The sequence below is a fragment of the Nanorana parkeri genome, unplaced genomic scaffold, assembly GCF_000935625.1.
Source record: "Nanorana parkeri isolate BGI_ZX_2015 unplaced genomic scaffold, ASM93562v1 scaffold44, whole genome shotgun sequence".
NCBI lineage: Eukaryota > Metazoa > Chordata > Amphibia > Anura > Dicroglossidae > Nanorana > Nanorana parkeri.
Genome location: NW_017306312.1, coordinates 1,494,724 through 1,513,183, shown reverse-complemented (window position 1 = coordinate 1,513,183; position 18,460 = coordinate 1,494,724). Strand labels below are relative to the sequence as shown.

General features: G+C 38.1%; 1 protein-coding gene across 1 annotated transcript in view; it reads right to left on the bottom strand.

Annotated features, from left to right (window-relative positions):
- LOC108800300 (dynein heavy chain 11, axonemal-like) overlaps positions 1 to 18,460 on the bottom strand; it is a 321,998-nt gene that overhangs the window by 199,607 nt on the left and 103,931 nt on the right. The window contains exons 30-36 of the mRNA XM_018572279.1: positions 17,728 to 17,854; positions 13,995 to 14,141; positions 13,328 to 13,561; positions 11,191 to 11,322; positions 4,839 to 4,999; positions 2,742 to 2,898; positions 843 to 988 (exon numbers count right to left, since the gene is read on the bottom strand). Of these exons, the coding sequence (XP_018427781.1) occupies positions 843 to 988; positions 2,742 to 2,898; positions 4,839 to 4,999; positions 11,191 to 11,322; positions 13,328 to 13,561; positions 13,995 to 14,141; positions 17,728 to 17,854 (1,104 nt within the window). The remainder of the gene's footprint in view (positions 1 to 842; positions 989 to 2,741; positions 2,899 to 4,838; positions 5,000 to 11,190; positions 11,323 to 13,327; positions 13,562 to 13,994; positions 14,142 to 17,727; positions 17,855 to 18,460) is intronic.

The following is an 18,460-nucleotide window of genomic DNA, read 5'->3' as shown; positions in this document are numbered from 1 at the left end:
CTATTGGCTATTTCAATTTGCAATAGCAAATAGTAAACTAGCATTGTACCCGCCCTCTGCTGCAGTTCTCCATCAGGTCCATCAGCAGAGGGCGGGTACAATGCTAGTTTACTATTGGCTATTGCAAATTAAAATAGCCAATAGTAATGTAGCAATGTATTTCAATGGCAATTTTTTTTTATTCTTCTCTATTCTGACATCGTTCCGTGTCAGAATAAAGAAAAAGAAAGACACAGCAGTGTTTCTCTCCTGGGCGGGAGAGTTTGTTTTTTTTAGGTTTTTTTTTGACGGCAGCAGAGCCGCCGGACAATAGGAAACTATTGGGCGGAGCTAGCTGTCAATCATTTTCTATTTACTTTTTTAACTCTTTTTCTGTTCTGCTCGGTCCCTCTGAGGGGCCGAGCAGAACAGCTGAGCCGAATGCCGCTCAGCGGCATTCAGCTATTCACTCACTGCTGTTCGGCATCTATGAGATTAAAATAGCCAATAGTAATGTAGCAATGTATTTCAATGGCAATTTTTTTTTATTCTTCTCTATTCTGACATCGTTCCGTGTCAGAATAAAGAAAAAGAAAGACACAGCAGTGTTTCTCTCCTGGGCGGGAGAGTTTGTTTTTTTTTACTTCACTTCAGGTCGGTCATTCACTCGGCTGCCTACGGCAGCGTAGTGAATAGACCCCATTGTTTGATCATTGCACTAGATTTTAAATATCCTCAGTCTTTATTGAATAACTCCATGACATTTTTGTTGGCTGTTGAATTTTATTATTGTATATAGATTTTTTGGTGCTGCTTGCAGAGACCAATAATATATGCGTAAAAAGGGAAAGAAAGTACATTACCTTTTCTTGTTGTGCCGAATGGCATCTTGAATTGTTTTGACCTGTACAGCAATTACTGATAACACTTCCACTGAAATCCGGTTGAATTCATCAAAGCAGCCCCAAACTCCAGTCTGGCACAAGCCTTTGTATATATTTCCTAAGGACTAATGAATAAATATTTGTAACATTAATGTTCATTCTTCAGATGCTAAAACATTAAGGCTTTTGATCATTCCATCAGAAGAGATCAGGCCTTGAAATAACTGTTTTACCCATTCATTGTGCACAATCAAACAAATGTTCCATAGCAGAATATGTGGTGCTTCCTTATCTGAGCTTAACCACTTATTGACCAAGTGGGGGCCCATTTTAATAGTCTGTAAACAAACTGGTTGCAGCAATGATTGATGCAGTATATGCAACAGACTCAAATCACTGAAGTGGTTATACTAAATCTGTTCTTTGTTTTATCTCATGAAAACAATAATATTCAGTGCATAAATACTGTATATGTGTGTAATCATTATTTACAGCACCTCAAACAGCCTCTTTTTCTTCTCCCTTAACAGACACCTCACTGAAACTCACAGATAATACCAGCCTGGAGCTAGCAGTGTAGTATAGACGTCCGTGCAGCGGGCGCGCCCGTAAATGAGCCAATCCTGGGAGGGACATGTGCAGCGTGTAATTCGGATGTGCGTCATCCGCACACCCGAACTTGCACATCCGTACGGGTCCGGACATCTGCACTTGGACGCACACTGTCCCTCCCGGGATCATCCCATTTACGGGCGTGCACCCAGCACGCACATGTATGCTCTGTCTGAAGGAAGCCTTTCATGAAGAAGATGGGATTTTTCTGTCCTCTGATCTCCAACATCAGCTGCAGCAACCAACAAACTGAAATCTTATTTAAATTCAATTATTTCATGTTGAACACCTGATCAACTCTTTCTTCCTTCTTCCTAACAAGTTTTTATTTCCTCATATTATTTTTAATACTGTAACATGCAATTGTTTTTGTATTTTTGCCTGTTCCTTTATTTTGTAGCACTGTAGTAAAAAATAACCAACATTTAAAAAAAATACCTACCTTTTTGGAAATAATTTCACCATGGTTTGTCCCATTGTCCCATTAACACTGTGGTAACTTTGTATCTACAGTAACATTGGTTGCTCTAAAACTATTACTCAATATACAAGAAAATATGCAATTTTATGTTTTACTTCTTTTAGCCTAGGTTTGGATTTACTCCCCCCAAAAAAACATCTATGCATACTTTTCACTTAGGTACACAAATAATGTTTTTGCTGAACCAGTAGAATAACAGGGAGGCCTGGGAGATGGGAGGGATGGAGCAAACATAACTTCAGGTGTCTATAGCTCTGATCTACTGATTCTTATGGATTGTCATTTTTACTGAAGGCCATCTCTGCTTGTCCATTTTTTCATCACACAATTGATTTTATTTTCCCAGGTTTGCCCAGGTTTTACAATGACACTAAACTCAGTAGTTAAACCTTAGAAATGCATTCAAGTACATTAACTAGTAACAATAATGTACTTTCTTTCCTTATCACTCAGTTGTAGATTCTTAAATCATCTCTGAATTGGTGCAGACACTGTCCTTCCTTCTGCAGGGTGGCTACTTTTGTTCTTCATGGTCTCTGTTTGTGTTGTAAAGTAGCCACCACTTCAAGTTCATTCAAAACACACACAGGGACCATGGGAAACAAAAGTAGCCACCCCCCAGAAGGAAGGACCCCCCTGGTGATGTGCTCTTATCAGCTGGGATTGTTAAGTGCCCTTACAGTTAGATTGTCACAATAGTTCACATTACGTGACAATCCACTCCTACATATCGGTACTTTCAATAGAGTGAGGTTAGAAAAAGTCAATACACGTTTATATCATACCTTATAGTCCATTTGCTCAGAACAGTTGAACACATACACCATAATTCCCAATGCACGGCCCAGGTCTTTGGTAGTTTCCGTCTTCCCTGTTCCAGCAGGACCTGAGAGTGATCCACTCATAGACAGGTGCAGAGACTGAGTCAGTGTTATGTAGCACCTGGAAATGTATCATTCCATTAGGTATGCATTTTTAAAAGAGATCTTATTTAAACAATGATTAATTCAACGAATAACTTCCTTAAAAAATTAGCAAAAGTCTAACGGAGTCAAATTTCACTTTGCTTCACTTGTTTTATATAATTTTTTAGATATCTATATAATATAAAAATGTGTCTTATACAGAGGGGAATTTAATCTCCTATTTAGATGATTCAAAAATAGCAAAACAAAAAAGAGCACACAGAACCTGTATTAAGGAAATCTACTTCCTGGCTGTCATGCTAATCTAATAGCTTCCATAGCTCTAGAGTCACTAACCCTGAGCAAGTGTGCAGGTCAAGAATACTGATATCACTGACATTCTAATCTACATACTTTTTCTGGGTCAGTGATTCTGAAAGTACTGAAGCTAAAGGATTAGCATGCAACCAAACAAAGGAATTTTCAGAATGAGGTCAGCAATGGCAGCCTCCATATTTTCCTAAAGGGTAATTCAAAAAAAGGGAATTGTGTCTGATCCTCCCTTTAAAATCTTGCTACCCTAGGCCTATGTGGCCTACTATCTGAGTCTGTTTAGATAAAAGTGTTCAATTCAATCTTTCATAAAGCTTTTTAATGGAAAGGTGGAAGGAAATGGGAGGAGCTACAAAAATCAGTATCACTTATGACAATAGAAATATCACTAGCTGCAGACTGGGTTTATTTATGAATGTGACTCAGGAAAGAATTATGTGCACTGCCCAAAGCAGCCAGTCACGTTCTGCTGTTCTTGTTCCCTTACTGCATAGGCTGGTTGCTATGGGCAATGCAGATTGTTTGTGGGCTGATTGGTATCAGACAGGGACTTGCAGACAGGGGAGGCAGGGAAGGCAGAGCCTCACTTAGTATTATGGAGGAAAAAGCTGTCAGCTTCAAGTCTAAAGCTGATAGCTTTTTCTCCATTGAGATCGGCTTCTATCAGGTTACACAGAAGGGAAAGCCTCCCCACTGCGTATCCTGTCATGGACGGAGCACTGCCTGTTAATTACAGGCAGCGCTGCGTCCGGCTTTTGACAGGTAGTTAAGTTACACAGCAGCGGGCTTCCCCACTGCTTGTGTTACCTAACTATTGAAGCAAGAGCTGTCACAGCCTCTACTCTTTGTTAGAGGAGCGAGCTCTGTAGTTGGCTTGGACCAATGGGAAAGCACCATTGGTGCAAGCTGTCCAATCAAAAAGATAAAAAACCCACTGAGGCCATCGATCTCGATGCCTCAGCAGTGACAAGCAAGTGAGGGACAGGGAGGCTCCTCCCTGTCTCCTCCCTTTACACTAGCTTGGGGACCGAATTGGCAGTGGGGCTTCGGCAGGTGGGGCTTCAGTCAGTGGGGGCAGGGCTTCAGCTGGCGGGGCTACAGCTGGCGGGGCGGGACGTGCTGGGGGTGAGACTGGGGAATGCCTCACCCGGAACCAGAGGTACCGCACGTCACTGGTATCAGATTAATTGCCATGCATTCTGCTTTTTCCAGCACACGGAAAGTGCATGGTTGCAGAAAAATCCTTTTATGTAGCAAGGTGTTGAGAGAAATTCCTGCACAATGCATTTTGGGCATGTTGGTCTGGAAAATGGATCCTACTTTGGCTCCTGCTTCGTACAATATTTAGAAGACATGTGCTGCTGTGTCAATCTTTAATAGGCTTTAAAAGATTGGGGAAATGTTACCAAACCTAATAAAAGATAGCACTGATATGGGTAATAAAAGATTTTTGTATGACATGAATAGGTCCAAACCTCACTATCCCTAGAAACACTTAGATGGTTACACTGCAAAAGTCTGTGTTTTCCCAGCATCAGAATATTAAATTATATTTTCTGCTCTTGCATCTGTTAAAATGCACAAGTGCTGGAAACACTGATTCACATTAATTCTTAACTGAAGAGGCAACTATTCTATCCACACCTGTCTGTGAGAGGTGTGATCACCAGGCGAGGTGTGTTACCGAGATATTCATAGGAATAATGGAACTGAGCATCACAGATATTAACAAAACACTCCTTGGTGCCTTCATCCCATCGGTGTCGCAATTGTGACAGCCAAGTAAAAGCCTGTCCATTAGATACCTGCAATAGTAAATAAATAGAATATAATATAACATTTATAACAGATACTGATATATACAAAGGTCCTAAATGTCAGTGTGTGAGCACTATTCATAGGTAAATGAAGGAAATCAAAGTAGTACATCACCTTTCAGTATTTTTGTGCAAAGTTCATTGTCAAAAGGAGTGGATCTATTTACTCTGCAAATGCTGTGGTGAGCTTTTAAGAAAATCCTGTTTGCTGCAGCTTAGGTGTGCTCGACACAGGGTGCAGTAATAAATATCCCACTTGGACCCTGTACATTTATAGCCCCTTTTTCTTTACATACAAATATTTTACAATGATAGAAAACAAAAAGTTTGGTCTGGCTGGTACTAAGGGTCTATGGCAATTAGCTCTTCAATGCAACATATTTAAAGACCTTCAATTTTAGTTGTCCCATTCTAAAATATATGTGCTTTTGATTAGTTTTCAAACAACAGTAATGTCCTGATTCACATCTGCCATCTGTCTTGACTTAGCTGTGTTTCTCATCAAACCTCAACTTTATACTTTTTCTGTTGCCTGGCTTCTTGGAAATGTGAATACTGTATGTGACCAGAACTGTAGCAGCATTTGGACCCTTATGCCAGTCTCCATGACGGCGCAGGGCCAGTTGTGTGGGATGTAAGCTTTCCTGCTGGTCATGACCCTCTCAGTTGTGACATGTGGGTACAACATCCAACTCTGTCTACATGTCCCTTTGCAGTGAAAATGCATTGACTGCATAGATAATACTCAAAGTGGGCTGTAGTTTTCTCAAATTCACAACAGGATTATTTGGAAGTCAATATTAGCCCCGAATAATATTGAATAGAGCTTTTTAAAGCTTAAGTTAATCTGATTATATTTTATGGTAACAGACTTTAGAAAAAGAAAACGGGAGGTGAGGTCAGCAGACTCTTCCATAGGAAAGTAGAGGCTGTGGAGTGTTTTCTTCAAAAGGTAGGTATTTACCGGTTACTACAATTTAAAAAAAAATCAACATATTTCATGGTTTTAAACTGGCCACTTCATTAGGACAGGTGTGCGAGAACACTGAATAAAAGAGGGTAAAGGTGCCCATACACTGCTCGATTCTCGTACGAGAATCGCGGGAAATCCCGCGATCGTACGAGAATCGAACAGTGTGAACGAAGACGTGCGACCGTTTCTACTGTACGGTCACACGTCTTTTGCCGTGCGACCGAAAACCAGCCGAGAATCATACGATTTTCGGCTGGTTTGAACAGTGCTCGGGAGACAAATGCCGAACGGGCCGGTGTGCGCACGCGCACACTGCCCGTTCAGCATTGTGGTCATCGGAAGCCCGCGGCCCAGGGGGGCGGGCTTGCGATAATCGAGAGTGCGATCTGCCTGTCCAAGATGGGCAGATCGTACGTTTTTTTAATCACTTTACAACCATCGCAAGACTAAGGTCTTGCGATGGTTGTACAGTGTATGGCCACCTTAAGGGCGAAAAATACAAGTATATAAAATGAATTGCTGGTATAAATGACGGTTATTATTACAACAATGGTACAACCAAATAGACAAACACATTGCATGGGTGGATAAGTATGAATTAAATCCAGGTGATCAAAATGTAGTTGTATATACTGGTTATGCAGAAAAATGCATGTGAGATGATAAGTGATGGAATCATTGTATATGGTTTATACTAAACTGATGGTGAGCTTTGATTATGTTAAATTGCTAATTGAAAGATATAAAACATGACTGTTTAATAAAAAAAATATATAATAAAAAAGGATAAAGGATGTGTTTAATATTATACATAAAAAGGATTATGTGATTATGTAGAGTATGTACAACGTGGGAAAGCAATTAGAGATATGTTTATTAAAAAAAAAGTCAAATGGATGTTAATTGTTTGTTTTATATGGTATTGTGTGATATTGCTGTTGTATTTATTTAAATGGTTAGTATTTCTAAAAAAAGTGGAAAAAATGGTATAGGCGATAGAGAGGAGAATTTGTTTGCTTCTGTTGTAGTGATAATAAATAATAAAAAACGTGAGAATACTGGTATGCGCAAAACTGTGCTAAGTTAACCAGATTCAAGCTAAAAATCATGTGTAATGTTGTTTTTTAAGGTAGGGTTACCTAATAACTTTGTACTCCTTTCACAGCACTTATACACCCACCGCATTGCACATGCACATTCAGTGGCGCACATTTATTTGGTGGAACGCACGCCCTCTCCTTTAATAGGCCACTGCACGCGGTCCAGGAGCGCAGAATGCGCTATGTCACAGCAGCACATGTATGCGCAGCAATTTTAAAGGCTTACCCACAAAATATCACTTAGGATTAGATGGAATCTGGTTACATTAGCACAGGTTTTCACATACCAGTATATTCAATCTTGTTATATTCATATTTATTATCAAAAGCAAGCAAAATATTATAATGAATTGGCACATCATACAATAAAAATATGAAACAAAAAATCAATTTGGCTTTTTTATATACATATCTCTAATAGTTTTCCCATGTTACATGCTACATGTAACATGTTATATATACGCTCTGCAAAATCACATAATCCTTTCTATTTATAACAAGCACATTTTTATATATATATACCGGTATATATATTTTTAAAACAAGCATGTTCTTATATCATTCAGTTATCAGTTTAACATAATTATAGATCACCATCAGTTTAGAATAAACCAGAAACAATGTTTAAGTATTATATGATTTATCATTTCATACATTTCTCTGTTAGTCATTGGTGAACTCTCTGAAAATAACCAGTACTATTACATTTTATCACATGGATTTAATTCATATCTATCTACCCATTTTTATTTTTAACTATTCATTTGTACCATTGTTTTAATATTGACCACCCTTTATACTAACAGTTCTTTTTATATATTTGTTGTATTTTATATTTTATGTTTCAAACACAATATTCTGCTTGGCGTTTTCCTTCACCCTCTGTCTTTTATTCAGTGTTCTTGCATACCTGTCCTGATGAAGTTGCCACTTTAGAACCATGAGATGTGTTGATGCTGTTTTCTTTTCTGTAGTAGGATCAATAAATACCTATCTTTTGAAGACAACAACCCAAAGCTTCTTCTATCCACACAGATGTCTCTACTGATCTCAGTTTCCTTTTTCTTGGGGCTCAAATCTTTAACTATACTGCATACTGGGATCCGATTCCCAGTACTGTACTGTACTGTATATGATCATCCAGAACACCCCGATGAGCATTCAGTGCAGCCACCCATCATATTTGCATGGAGACAGACATAGACATATTCTTCTAAACTAGGTTATTTGATCCCTGGATGGGTTTCCTGCAACCTTACAGACATTAACATATACTAAAGGTCTACCAATTCATTTACTGCAAGCCTCTGACATAAATCTACGCTTACACCTGTCTCTCTCATGGCATCTTATCCACTTTCTTCCTATCTCCCATTTTTTGAACAATTGCTTGGATGCCTGCCTATATTTTGTCATCACTAGTTACTACCTCCCCCTTTCATCAGCATGTTAATAAATGTTTAAATTAAAACTTTCCATTTTAATTACATGCACTGGATGTTTGTGGGCAGATCAAGGCTGGTGGGAGGCGCCAGCGGGGTAATGTACATAGCCTCCTGAAAACATTACAGCACCTTGCCTCAGTACATCTTTCAAAAGCCCTCAGTGCCGATGCAACCAGTGGGCTAGCTCTTGGGATGAGTTGTGCAAATATGAAAATGCCTTAATGGGTGGGTGATATTCTGCAGCAGTGGACATTTCTAGACAGGCTGCATTTGCATAGATAATGCCCACATGTGATAATGAGTCTCAATTACTGAAGTCCACTGAATGAAAGGGGTGCATCAGGGACAGTAAGGCAAAAGAGGAAAAGCATAGGTGATTCTGGATGTCCTCCAGCCATGAAATGGGGCAGGCTCTATCTGACGAGCTGCAAAAGCCTATGTGATTCTGGATGTCCTCCAGCCATGAAATGGGGCAGGCGCTATCTGACTTGCTGCAGCGTTCAATGCACACTGTGAGAAGCTTGCATTGTGCAAAAAATCAGATTAAGCAATTACAGTACAGGAGAGGAGCCGGTACCACTGCAAGACTCAACATAGGGCAAGTATTTTCTAAACAGAATACAGATACTGAAAATATATTGTCATCTGACATCTGACATGAAGTTTCTTTCAATTGCAGATATTCATATTTTTGTTCCACAGTCGCCATTTAAATGTCAGCACCTTTCCAATAGAGTGTCACTTAGCATGGTTCAGTAGCAGACATTACCATATAATGCGGTTACTCCACAGCTCATTGCAGCGCTCTTTCCAGCTCGGCCCTTGTGTCATGGCAGCTAAATTCTGAAATTATGACGGCATTTGCAAGCTGCCAAGAAGGCATTGTGGACTGCCAGCTCAAAGTGTACTATACCAAACACAGATAATCCTTGATATTTCAAAATAAAGGGCACATTTTATCTCTCATTTACATGCTGGATTCTGAACGTTTTAATACTGAAACATCAATCTTCCCTTTTGTTAGTAGTAACAATCTGGATTATTATATTTTCAGTTCTGTAAATTGGCCAAAATGTCAAGCAGTATCAAAAAGTGACACTGAGTGATCTGAACTGACTGTGCCATGATGTGGACTGACAGGTTAGACTTGGTGGTGAGGCTGAGTTTGCTGTGAATGTATGGCCTTGGAGAAACCAATATGCTGTAAAGGAGGCATTCTGGAGTAGTAGTAACTGTCTTTTTTATGATAAAGGTTTTAGAGTAATTTGAAGGGAGGAAAACAAGCTCCACCCATTCCAAGTAACCCTTGCACAGCTAGAGCAAATGTTGACATTTTGGAAAGCCGAGATTCAACTGCTAGTTACATTGTATCTGATTTTGGTAATGACACACAAATTACACTATTTTGGAGTCACAATGTGGCTTTCTTTGGTGCTATACTTATAACAAAATAACATTTTATTTTATTATTAATATTTTTTAAAGGAATAATGTGAAACAAATTCTTAAATCAGTAGTAAACTCTTTTTTCAATAATGAATCAAACAGACCAAACAAATATGCAATGCCCAGCAAAGTATTTCTTTACATTTTTGACCAAACACTTACAGTCATCATGTTCCCATACAGTTGACTCGAACTCTCTCAGCTCAGCTTCTTTGAATTTCCTGCCCAGTATAAGATCACAAGGGACAGAGCAGTCTACAGTAGCTGTCCATCTACTAGCATGGAGAAGGAAGGGAGGAGCAGGAAGCAAGAGGTAGGGGAATGGCTTGCCTGGAGACACACACAGCTTACTAGCACACACAAGGGTGGCTGCATAGGACTATGCAAGGGAAAGAAGCCACCCTAAAACAGGATATCAGGGCCAGTGCTCTAAAAATTAGAAAATTAAAATTTTTAAGTATCAAAGAGTAGTATCCGTTGTAAGTTATTTAATCACCATTTGAAATAGCTTGAAATAGCTTTAAAACATTTTGATATTATTACAAGCAGTTTGCATGTACTCCCTGTGCTTGTGTGGGTTTCCTCTAGTATTCCGGTTTCCTTCTACACTCCAAAGACATGCTGGTAGGTTAATTGGTTCCTGTCTAAATTGGTCCTCCTATGTATGCATGTGAAATGGGGACCGTAGAATGTAAGCTCCTTAGGGCAGGGACTGATGTGAATGTGCACTGTGAGACCCGTTTGAAAACCAGTGATCATAGACATAACATATTTTACAGCAAATCTTCTGAGACTGAAATTCCATTAAGCTCCTTGTGACACATGAGCAATTATAAAATTATTTTACATGTAAGCAAATGAAGTAACTTGCTTACCTCGTCTTAAGTTAAGAAAAGTATTTATTAACTGGAATTGTTTTTCAGAACAATATCGCAGAAGCAAAACATGAATACAGCTGTCATGTTAAAAAGTTGCAAATCCAATTACTGGCATAATCCTTAAACATTTAGACAATCCTTTTTTTCCATGAAAATTTGCCAATTCTTAAAGTCATAAATATAATTGTCTAGATGTGAATGTAACAAAAAAAATTACTCCATCAAAACATTCTGTCACTTTTACACATAGGCAGGGGCGAGCTTTTCAACAAATGAAATTATTCTTTATTTCATGCTTTTAAAAATGCATTAGGGTAATTGCTCTGCATTAAATTACCTTCTGTGCAATAAGCTTGGCTACCACATCTCTCGCATGAACATCAATTGTGCATATTGTCATGATCTTCTGACGCACCCCGGGGGTAAGTTCCCCTAACAGCATGTTTATAAGGGCATTCAGCTGAGCAATCTGCAAAATAATTATATTCAGATGAGATATTAAACTCAGTGGAATAAAATCTATCATGCATAAAGTGCTAAATGCATCTGTGAAATCTATCGCGCCTTCGAAAAGACATGCATTGTTGTTCCCATCAAAACAAACAACTTTTCAAAATTGTGCCATTAACTGGAGCATTTCACTTTAAGAAAAAAAAAAGTCATTTAAGTATGTAAATAATTATACATATTTGGGGTTTTAAAGCTGAGAACTTTTCTCTTACAACATTTAGGTCAAAGTGACTAATTTTCATCCATTTTCCCATGTTAAGGTATAGAGCGAAGGCTTTTAAAAATGGCCGGTGTTTAAAAGTGATGCCGGATGTGGGATAATTTGCATTCGATTGCCCATAATCCCTTGCTGTGCTATGCAAATATATATTATTTCAATCCATTAGTTGGAATATGTCAATGGAGCGAAGCTATTGTACAATATTATGAAAGGGGTCTAGAGCCTATTTTATGTTACGTATATTACTTAGATGCTATCGGTGTTACTTTATACATTTAGCAACACAAAACTCCAAACTTTTGTTTTATCTGTCGCTGAATTTTAACAATAGCCAAGAGAATAAGTAATCCTGTGAATGTAACAATGATTGGGGGAAAATAGTATTGTATATATTCTAAAAGTGTTAGGATAAATGGAAGATGCATCGAGTAGGGAATGATTTAACTACACTTTTTTGTCACGTATCCCATTAGAGAGATTTCCCTTCCCTTCCCATTTGTAGACACCAGAGGAAGTTCCTCTAGCCCTGTTCTGGTGACTACTCAAAATTTTGGATTTTCCCTTACTTTTAGACCTGGTAGCAGTGGTTACCAAGACAAATAGAGGGTATATGGTCAGATAGCATTAAACACCCGATAGCGACTCTATCCCCTCACCACTTCACCCTAAACAAAAACAAAAAAAGATTTGGGCTTAGATATGCTTTAAGTACTGGCATCAAACCATGCATGCTATTATGTTTGTTAAAACTGAAAGACCTTCTCTGTAGACCTGGTGCTATTCATGATGGGCATGAAATAAAATTAAGCCTCTACTTCAGCTTGAATGCTGGAGCTGTGACCTGCCACCGCCCATCACACAAACCAATCAAAGCAACAATATTAGACACTAAGGTGCTTTAATGGGATAATTGTATGATTGAGGGGTGTGGCTGAAGCTGTTACAGGGAAAGGATGGGTAAAGCTGTTAAACTGCATAGGAAAAGATTTAGGATCAGTTAGGAAATTGTACTTCAATGTTGATTGCTTGCTATTTGGGCAATCCACCACTTTACTGTATTATTATTATTATTATTATTATTGCCTTTTTAAATTAGATTTATTTTTGGGGGTTGATTTAAGGTCAGCAGGCAACATGCTGTCCGTTATATATATAAGGCTTTCCTTGCAAAAATGGGGGCTTGTTTCAGGGCTGCAGCACTTTGGAGCTTTTATTTATTTTGGGGATATATTGACTTTTATTTTATGTTGTTAGAGCCTTTTTTATAAAACCACATACATTTTTGAGGCATCCCCCAAAAATGTTATTTAAAGGATTTGTGCATTTTCAATGTTGCATGAAAAGACCCTCTCCCCACTGAATGGTATTTTTTTTAAATGGTTTTGCATGGTATATGTCCCTCATGCCAGTGCCCTGCTCCCCGTGCCCCTTTTCAACCATAGCTTGCCTATTAGCCTTGAAAATGCAAGAACAAAATAGTAACATTTGCCTCCAATAGACTTCAGTGACCTATGGTGCTAAGTTCTGTGTTTGCAGATCCTGCCGCGAACTGAACCTGGGCCTGTTCATTCACACTATATGGCTAGTACAAGCATATGTCTGGGAAAGGAGAGCACATCAGGGATAAAGGTCAATTCTAACTTATTTAGCTTTGTCACAATGTATAGCCTAATAAATATAATGCATATAAGAAAATAAGGAATGTTATGTAGAAAATGTTTTTGGTATTATACATAATATTTACCTGTTTGCGGTTATAATCCTTTAAAGCATTCTCAAAGCCTTCTTCAAATCTCTCAAAGGCAATTTCCACATCGGTTGCCCACCAGATCTGACTAGCAGTTAGGACGACTTGGGCAGAGTAATCAAACAGCCATTGGTCCCTCAGTTTATCCTCATACCCAGCTACAGCATCCATGATTTCCTGACGTACTGTTGATTTCATAGCTTTCTCCAAAAGTCCCAACCAAGTCTCCGCCTACCACAAAGCAGGAAATTCTCACGTCACTTAATAAATATTATTCATAGACAACTATTTGATGGTAGTCTTAATATTTCAGTTCAACCAAATACAAGCACAAAATATACAAAAATGTGAATAAATACCAGAAATATAAACATCAAAAGCACTCTAATATGTGTGTTGTTGTTGTACAATTATTTGTTATTTTAACAATGATATTCAGTTTTTTTCTGTGAACAGAATCTTTGTGTGCTGGGGTTATAGTCTGATCGTTTTTTAGATGCAATCCTTTTTAATTACAACATATGTAGATAGTTTTCATTCGGTTTGTATTTTAAAGTAATACTGAATAAATAAATTATTTTTAAAAAATCAGATTATGATGAAATGATTGTAGTGTGTATGGATAGCATAAGTATTTACACATTGCTTATTGTATAAGTCTTACCTGGCCTTCGCATGCACAGAGTTTGGTGAAGTAAACAAACTCTTGCTCTTTGCTGTACATCCCTATAGCAGTCTTACACTCTCTATCTTCATCATCGAATCTCAGATCAGCAATGTTGTCAAACAGCTTCAGAAAGTGTCGAATCACCTGTTATAACATGAGTAAAAATATGAACCGATGATCCCTATTTCCAAGGACTTTTAATCATAGTCATAAAGAAAGAATATGCACTAATGAACATTATAAAGAAAGGAAAAAGTATAGTGTACTTTCAATGAGCATAAATGTAAGTTGTTGAAGTCTTTACCTTAAGGTAAATTTTATATGAATTTCATGTTTTTAGAAGATTCCTTTTTCTTGTTTTTTTTTAATTAGATATAGAAATTTGTAGATTACCCACTAAAGGTAGATTAGATTATACTACACTTACTCTTTTTTACCAGTTAAGTCCCCGTTCACACCTGCACATTGCTAAACAAATATTGTATAAATGCAAGCGGCATGTGCATTCTTACTTGAATTTTGGTGACCAGTTTTTACTTCCAGATCTGAGCAGTAAGCCGGTATGAAACAATTCTTGCACTTTGTTGCTGTTCTGGAGCTTCCTGTAACAATTGGTCTTATATCCCAATGTGGTTCTCTGCACTGGCTATATACCGCACAGCAATTATGTCACTGCTACATTCACAAGTGAATATCTGGGTTTGCATAAGCATTTGGTGAACACAAAGTGGATGCATTTTTTTTTTGGTTGTTGAGTAATATAGTTGTTAGTTATTTTTTTGTTTCAAAATATTTATTGGATTTTCAAGGTAGAAGTAATTAGACATTTTACATGGTATTTGCCGGCCGCAGTTGGCCACATAAGTAACTCGATAGGTTCGATGGCATGCCTATGCAAACACAATGCATTAACTTTCGTTTATGATGAGGTAAAAGGAAAAGAAAAGTAAAGAAAGAAGGTCAGGTAGGTTGTCCATCGGTCGGTCAGCTTTGATTTTTGTTCGGATCTATTCCGCAGGTCCTCGGGTCTCAACTAGGGATTACCAACTAAATTCCCTTCACTCTGTTGACCACATCACAGGCATCTAAAGGTGTAAACATCCAGATCAGGGTGGTTAAGTAGGAGCCAAGGTTCCAAGATTTGTAGAAATCTGGTATGGGTATCAGTTAGAATACTCGATAACCGCTCATTCAACAATATATTATCTAGACTTTGCGTAAATTCCTGGTACGCGATAAATAGTTTTTTCCAATTTCCCGCTAGGGTTAATTTGGCAGCAAGGAATATGTGGTGTGCCAGGGCACCCTGTGATTTATTCAGTCCGGGCACTGAAGTATGTAATAAAGCCTGTGTTGGGTCTCTAGAGATTTTTTTAGCAAACAAAGTTGAGATTAAGCGAAAGATTCTTGTACAAAAACGGACGGCAAACGGACAGGACCACCAGGTATGTAACATGTCCCCTGGGGTCAAACATCCGCGGAAGCATTTAGTAGACGATGACGGGAACATTTTGGCTAATCGAGTGGGGACCAGGTACCATCGAAACATTACTTTATAGGCAACCTCAGAGTTTGTCACATTACTGGAGCATTTAGAAATATTTCTCCACACCCCCTTCCAGTCTTTCTCAGTCCAGTTCAGACCAAGATCTGCGGACCATTTGGTAGGATAGGAATGGAGACTGGTACGAGTCAAGGAATTCAGTTTAGAATACAGGATTGACACCAGTTTGGGCCCTCCTGGCGAATAAAGGCAGACATGCTCGAAACCGGTAAGTGGGGCATGTAAGTGTCTTCGTGCATGTAGGGAGGATACCCAGTGTTGTAATTGAATAAATCTGAACATTTCTGCGTCAGGAATCTTTTTGTGTGCTTTAAGGTAAGACCGGGGGGGTGTTAGAGGAGCGGTAAAAATCATACAATCTAGTGAAACCATTATCAGTCCACCGCTGAAATATTTTGGGGTTAGTATATGCTGGGATAAATAGTGGCTGTGAAAGTATGGGGAGAAGGGGTAATGAAGACGATAGAAGGTGTGATGAGTATTTCAATGAGTACCACACTTTCAAGGCATGTTTCAACAGAGGGCTGAGGGAGTGGGGTCTATCCACGGGCGGCAACCAGGGGAGTGCTTGTAAAGGGATTGGGGAGCAGTTGGATATTTCCAACAGGGTCCACAGAGGGATATTAGTCACTTGGTGGAGTGAAATTAGGGGCAACAATTGAGATGCTTGATAGTAAAGAAGCATATTTGGTAGACCAATGCCCCCTTCTCGTTTGTGTTTATATAATGTGGACCTAGGGACCCTGGGGCGCAGTGGATGCATTATAAAAGTTAAAGTTAGTTATTTTTTAATATGTTATTAATTAATGAATTAATTATGTTTTGTGGTCAGGGTTCAGCTTTTAAAAATATTGAGATAATATACTAGCAAAACAGGGAGTGTGTCATTTACAAGAGGTTGGCCAATTTAAGCATTTATATTGTGAGAAGCAGTACTTCAACCACTGTATAGCACTGCAAAGCCAAAAGTCTGAATATGTAATGAACAAATATGGATGCCCTTACTGACATATGTAATGAGAAGCTAAACAGATAAACAATATTAACACAAATTAATAAGATTAAGGGGCGATAATACCAACCCATTTGTGAGTTGTTTGGGCCATTAAGATGATCAAAAAAAGATTGGACCATTTAGGACTTGTCCACAGGACAAACCCTCATTATTGTGCTGAAAGATTACCAACTCAATGCAAAAATCTCTGTGCAATGAACCCAAGTGCTCTCTTTCCTCAATAAAAAAGGAACGGAAATGTTAACCATCATGCAACACTTCTAGCCAACAGAAGAGAATCAGTAATGGTTTTGGCTCAATTTTAATATAGTTTTGTTTTAAGTTTATACATTTTCAGATTGTTATTTTGTCTGTTTTTGTATATGCTATATATACTTTACAACTATCTATTTTTAGTCCTGTCCATAATGACTAGTGATATAGCGCAGAGTGAGAGTTTGAGAATTTCCTGAACTCTTGGAGTCAATAGGGAAGGTAAAAGTCATGTGTTTTTGGGGTGTTTTAGCATGCAATGGCCTTTAAATGGCTCCTTATGGTTACAAAAGTTCCTATCAACTGTTCTAAACCTATTCTTGTGAAAAACTAAATGGCCCCTCATTAACTATATTATTTTAAACTTTTTTTCATAGAAAAAAAACATACAATTAAAAAAAACAACAACATTTAAAGCAATGGTACACAGATAACCATCAAATACACAAATCACAAATAAAAAGAACACTAAATGAAACAAACTAAACTACTGTAAATGAATGCTCCCAACCCCCTCTAAGTGACCCACAGTGAGCAAAATTGAGACTTTCAGTTTCATTGAAATGTTGCCAAAATCACTCCGCTCATCACTAAAAATAACAAAAGAAAGAAAATAGGCACAAAACCACTGTACATTTTTTTTATATCACAGAAGGTCCCAGTGGGTTTGAGTGTAGGCAGGCACCTTGACAAGCATTGTTCTATGTGAGATATTTCCTGTGTGTGGTAATCCGACGATGTCCACAGGATTTATCAGGAAAACCAAAACAAATGCAAAATAGATACTTGCCACATGCCTCAAATACACATACACAAAAAGATAAATGATAACATAAGTTTTCCTATGTATGATCTTACCATTACCACCAGATGTATCCCATCACATGCTGCCCACATACCTGCTTAGGCTGAGTTCCTTTGGAAATTATTTCCAATAAATCAGTTGAAGAAACAAAATAAAATCTGGGGAATCTCAAACGTTTTGATTCCAAGTAGTCTGCCAATGACTTTTCACATAGTGTGAGCCTGTAACAAAATAAAATAAAACTATTAAAGAGGACTATATGGAAACAAAAGAAACTATGTGGAGCTCCCACAACCTGTGTCCAAAATCTAAACTAATTCTCTTTATTACTCAATTATATGAAATTAAATTAAAAACCAACACCATCCAGGAAGCAAACAACTGATGTATCAAAATATGATATTGTTAGAAGCTCAAATATCCATGTCCACATAAGGATGATAAGGAGCCTTAAGCTCCATCAGGTTAGCTTTACATTGCATATCATCTTGGCAAAAAGTTAAAACATATGCTGTTGACATGAAATGGAGGCATAGATAATAACTTAGAAGTAGAAGATACTTGTATCAAATCTGCAGTGCGTGCATTCAGCATTCCATGATACAATGAAATTGCACATCATTGCATGTTCATATGGTCACACTCATAGTAAATAGTGACAATCCTCGTGTTTGAGCAGATAAATCAATGTCCACGTACAGATATATTAGGTGGACCTTGGTTCATCTGGTCAAAACGGATCAATGTTGCTTGGAATTGTAGTCAAATGTCAGAAAAGCTCATCTTAAATGAAAAGTATTATGTATTTCTGTATTATTATGTATTCA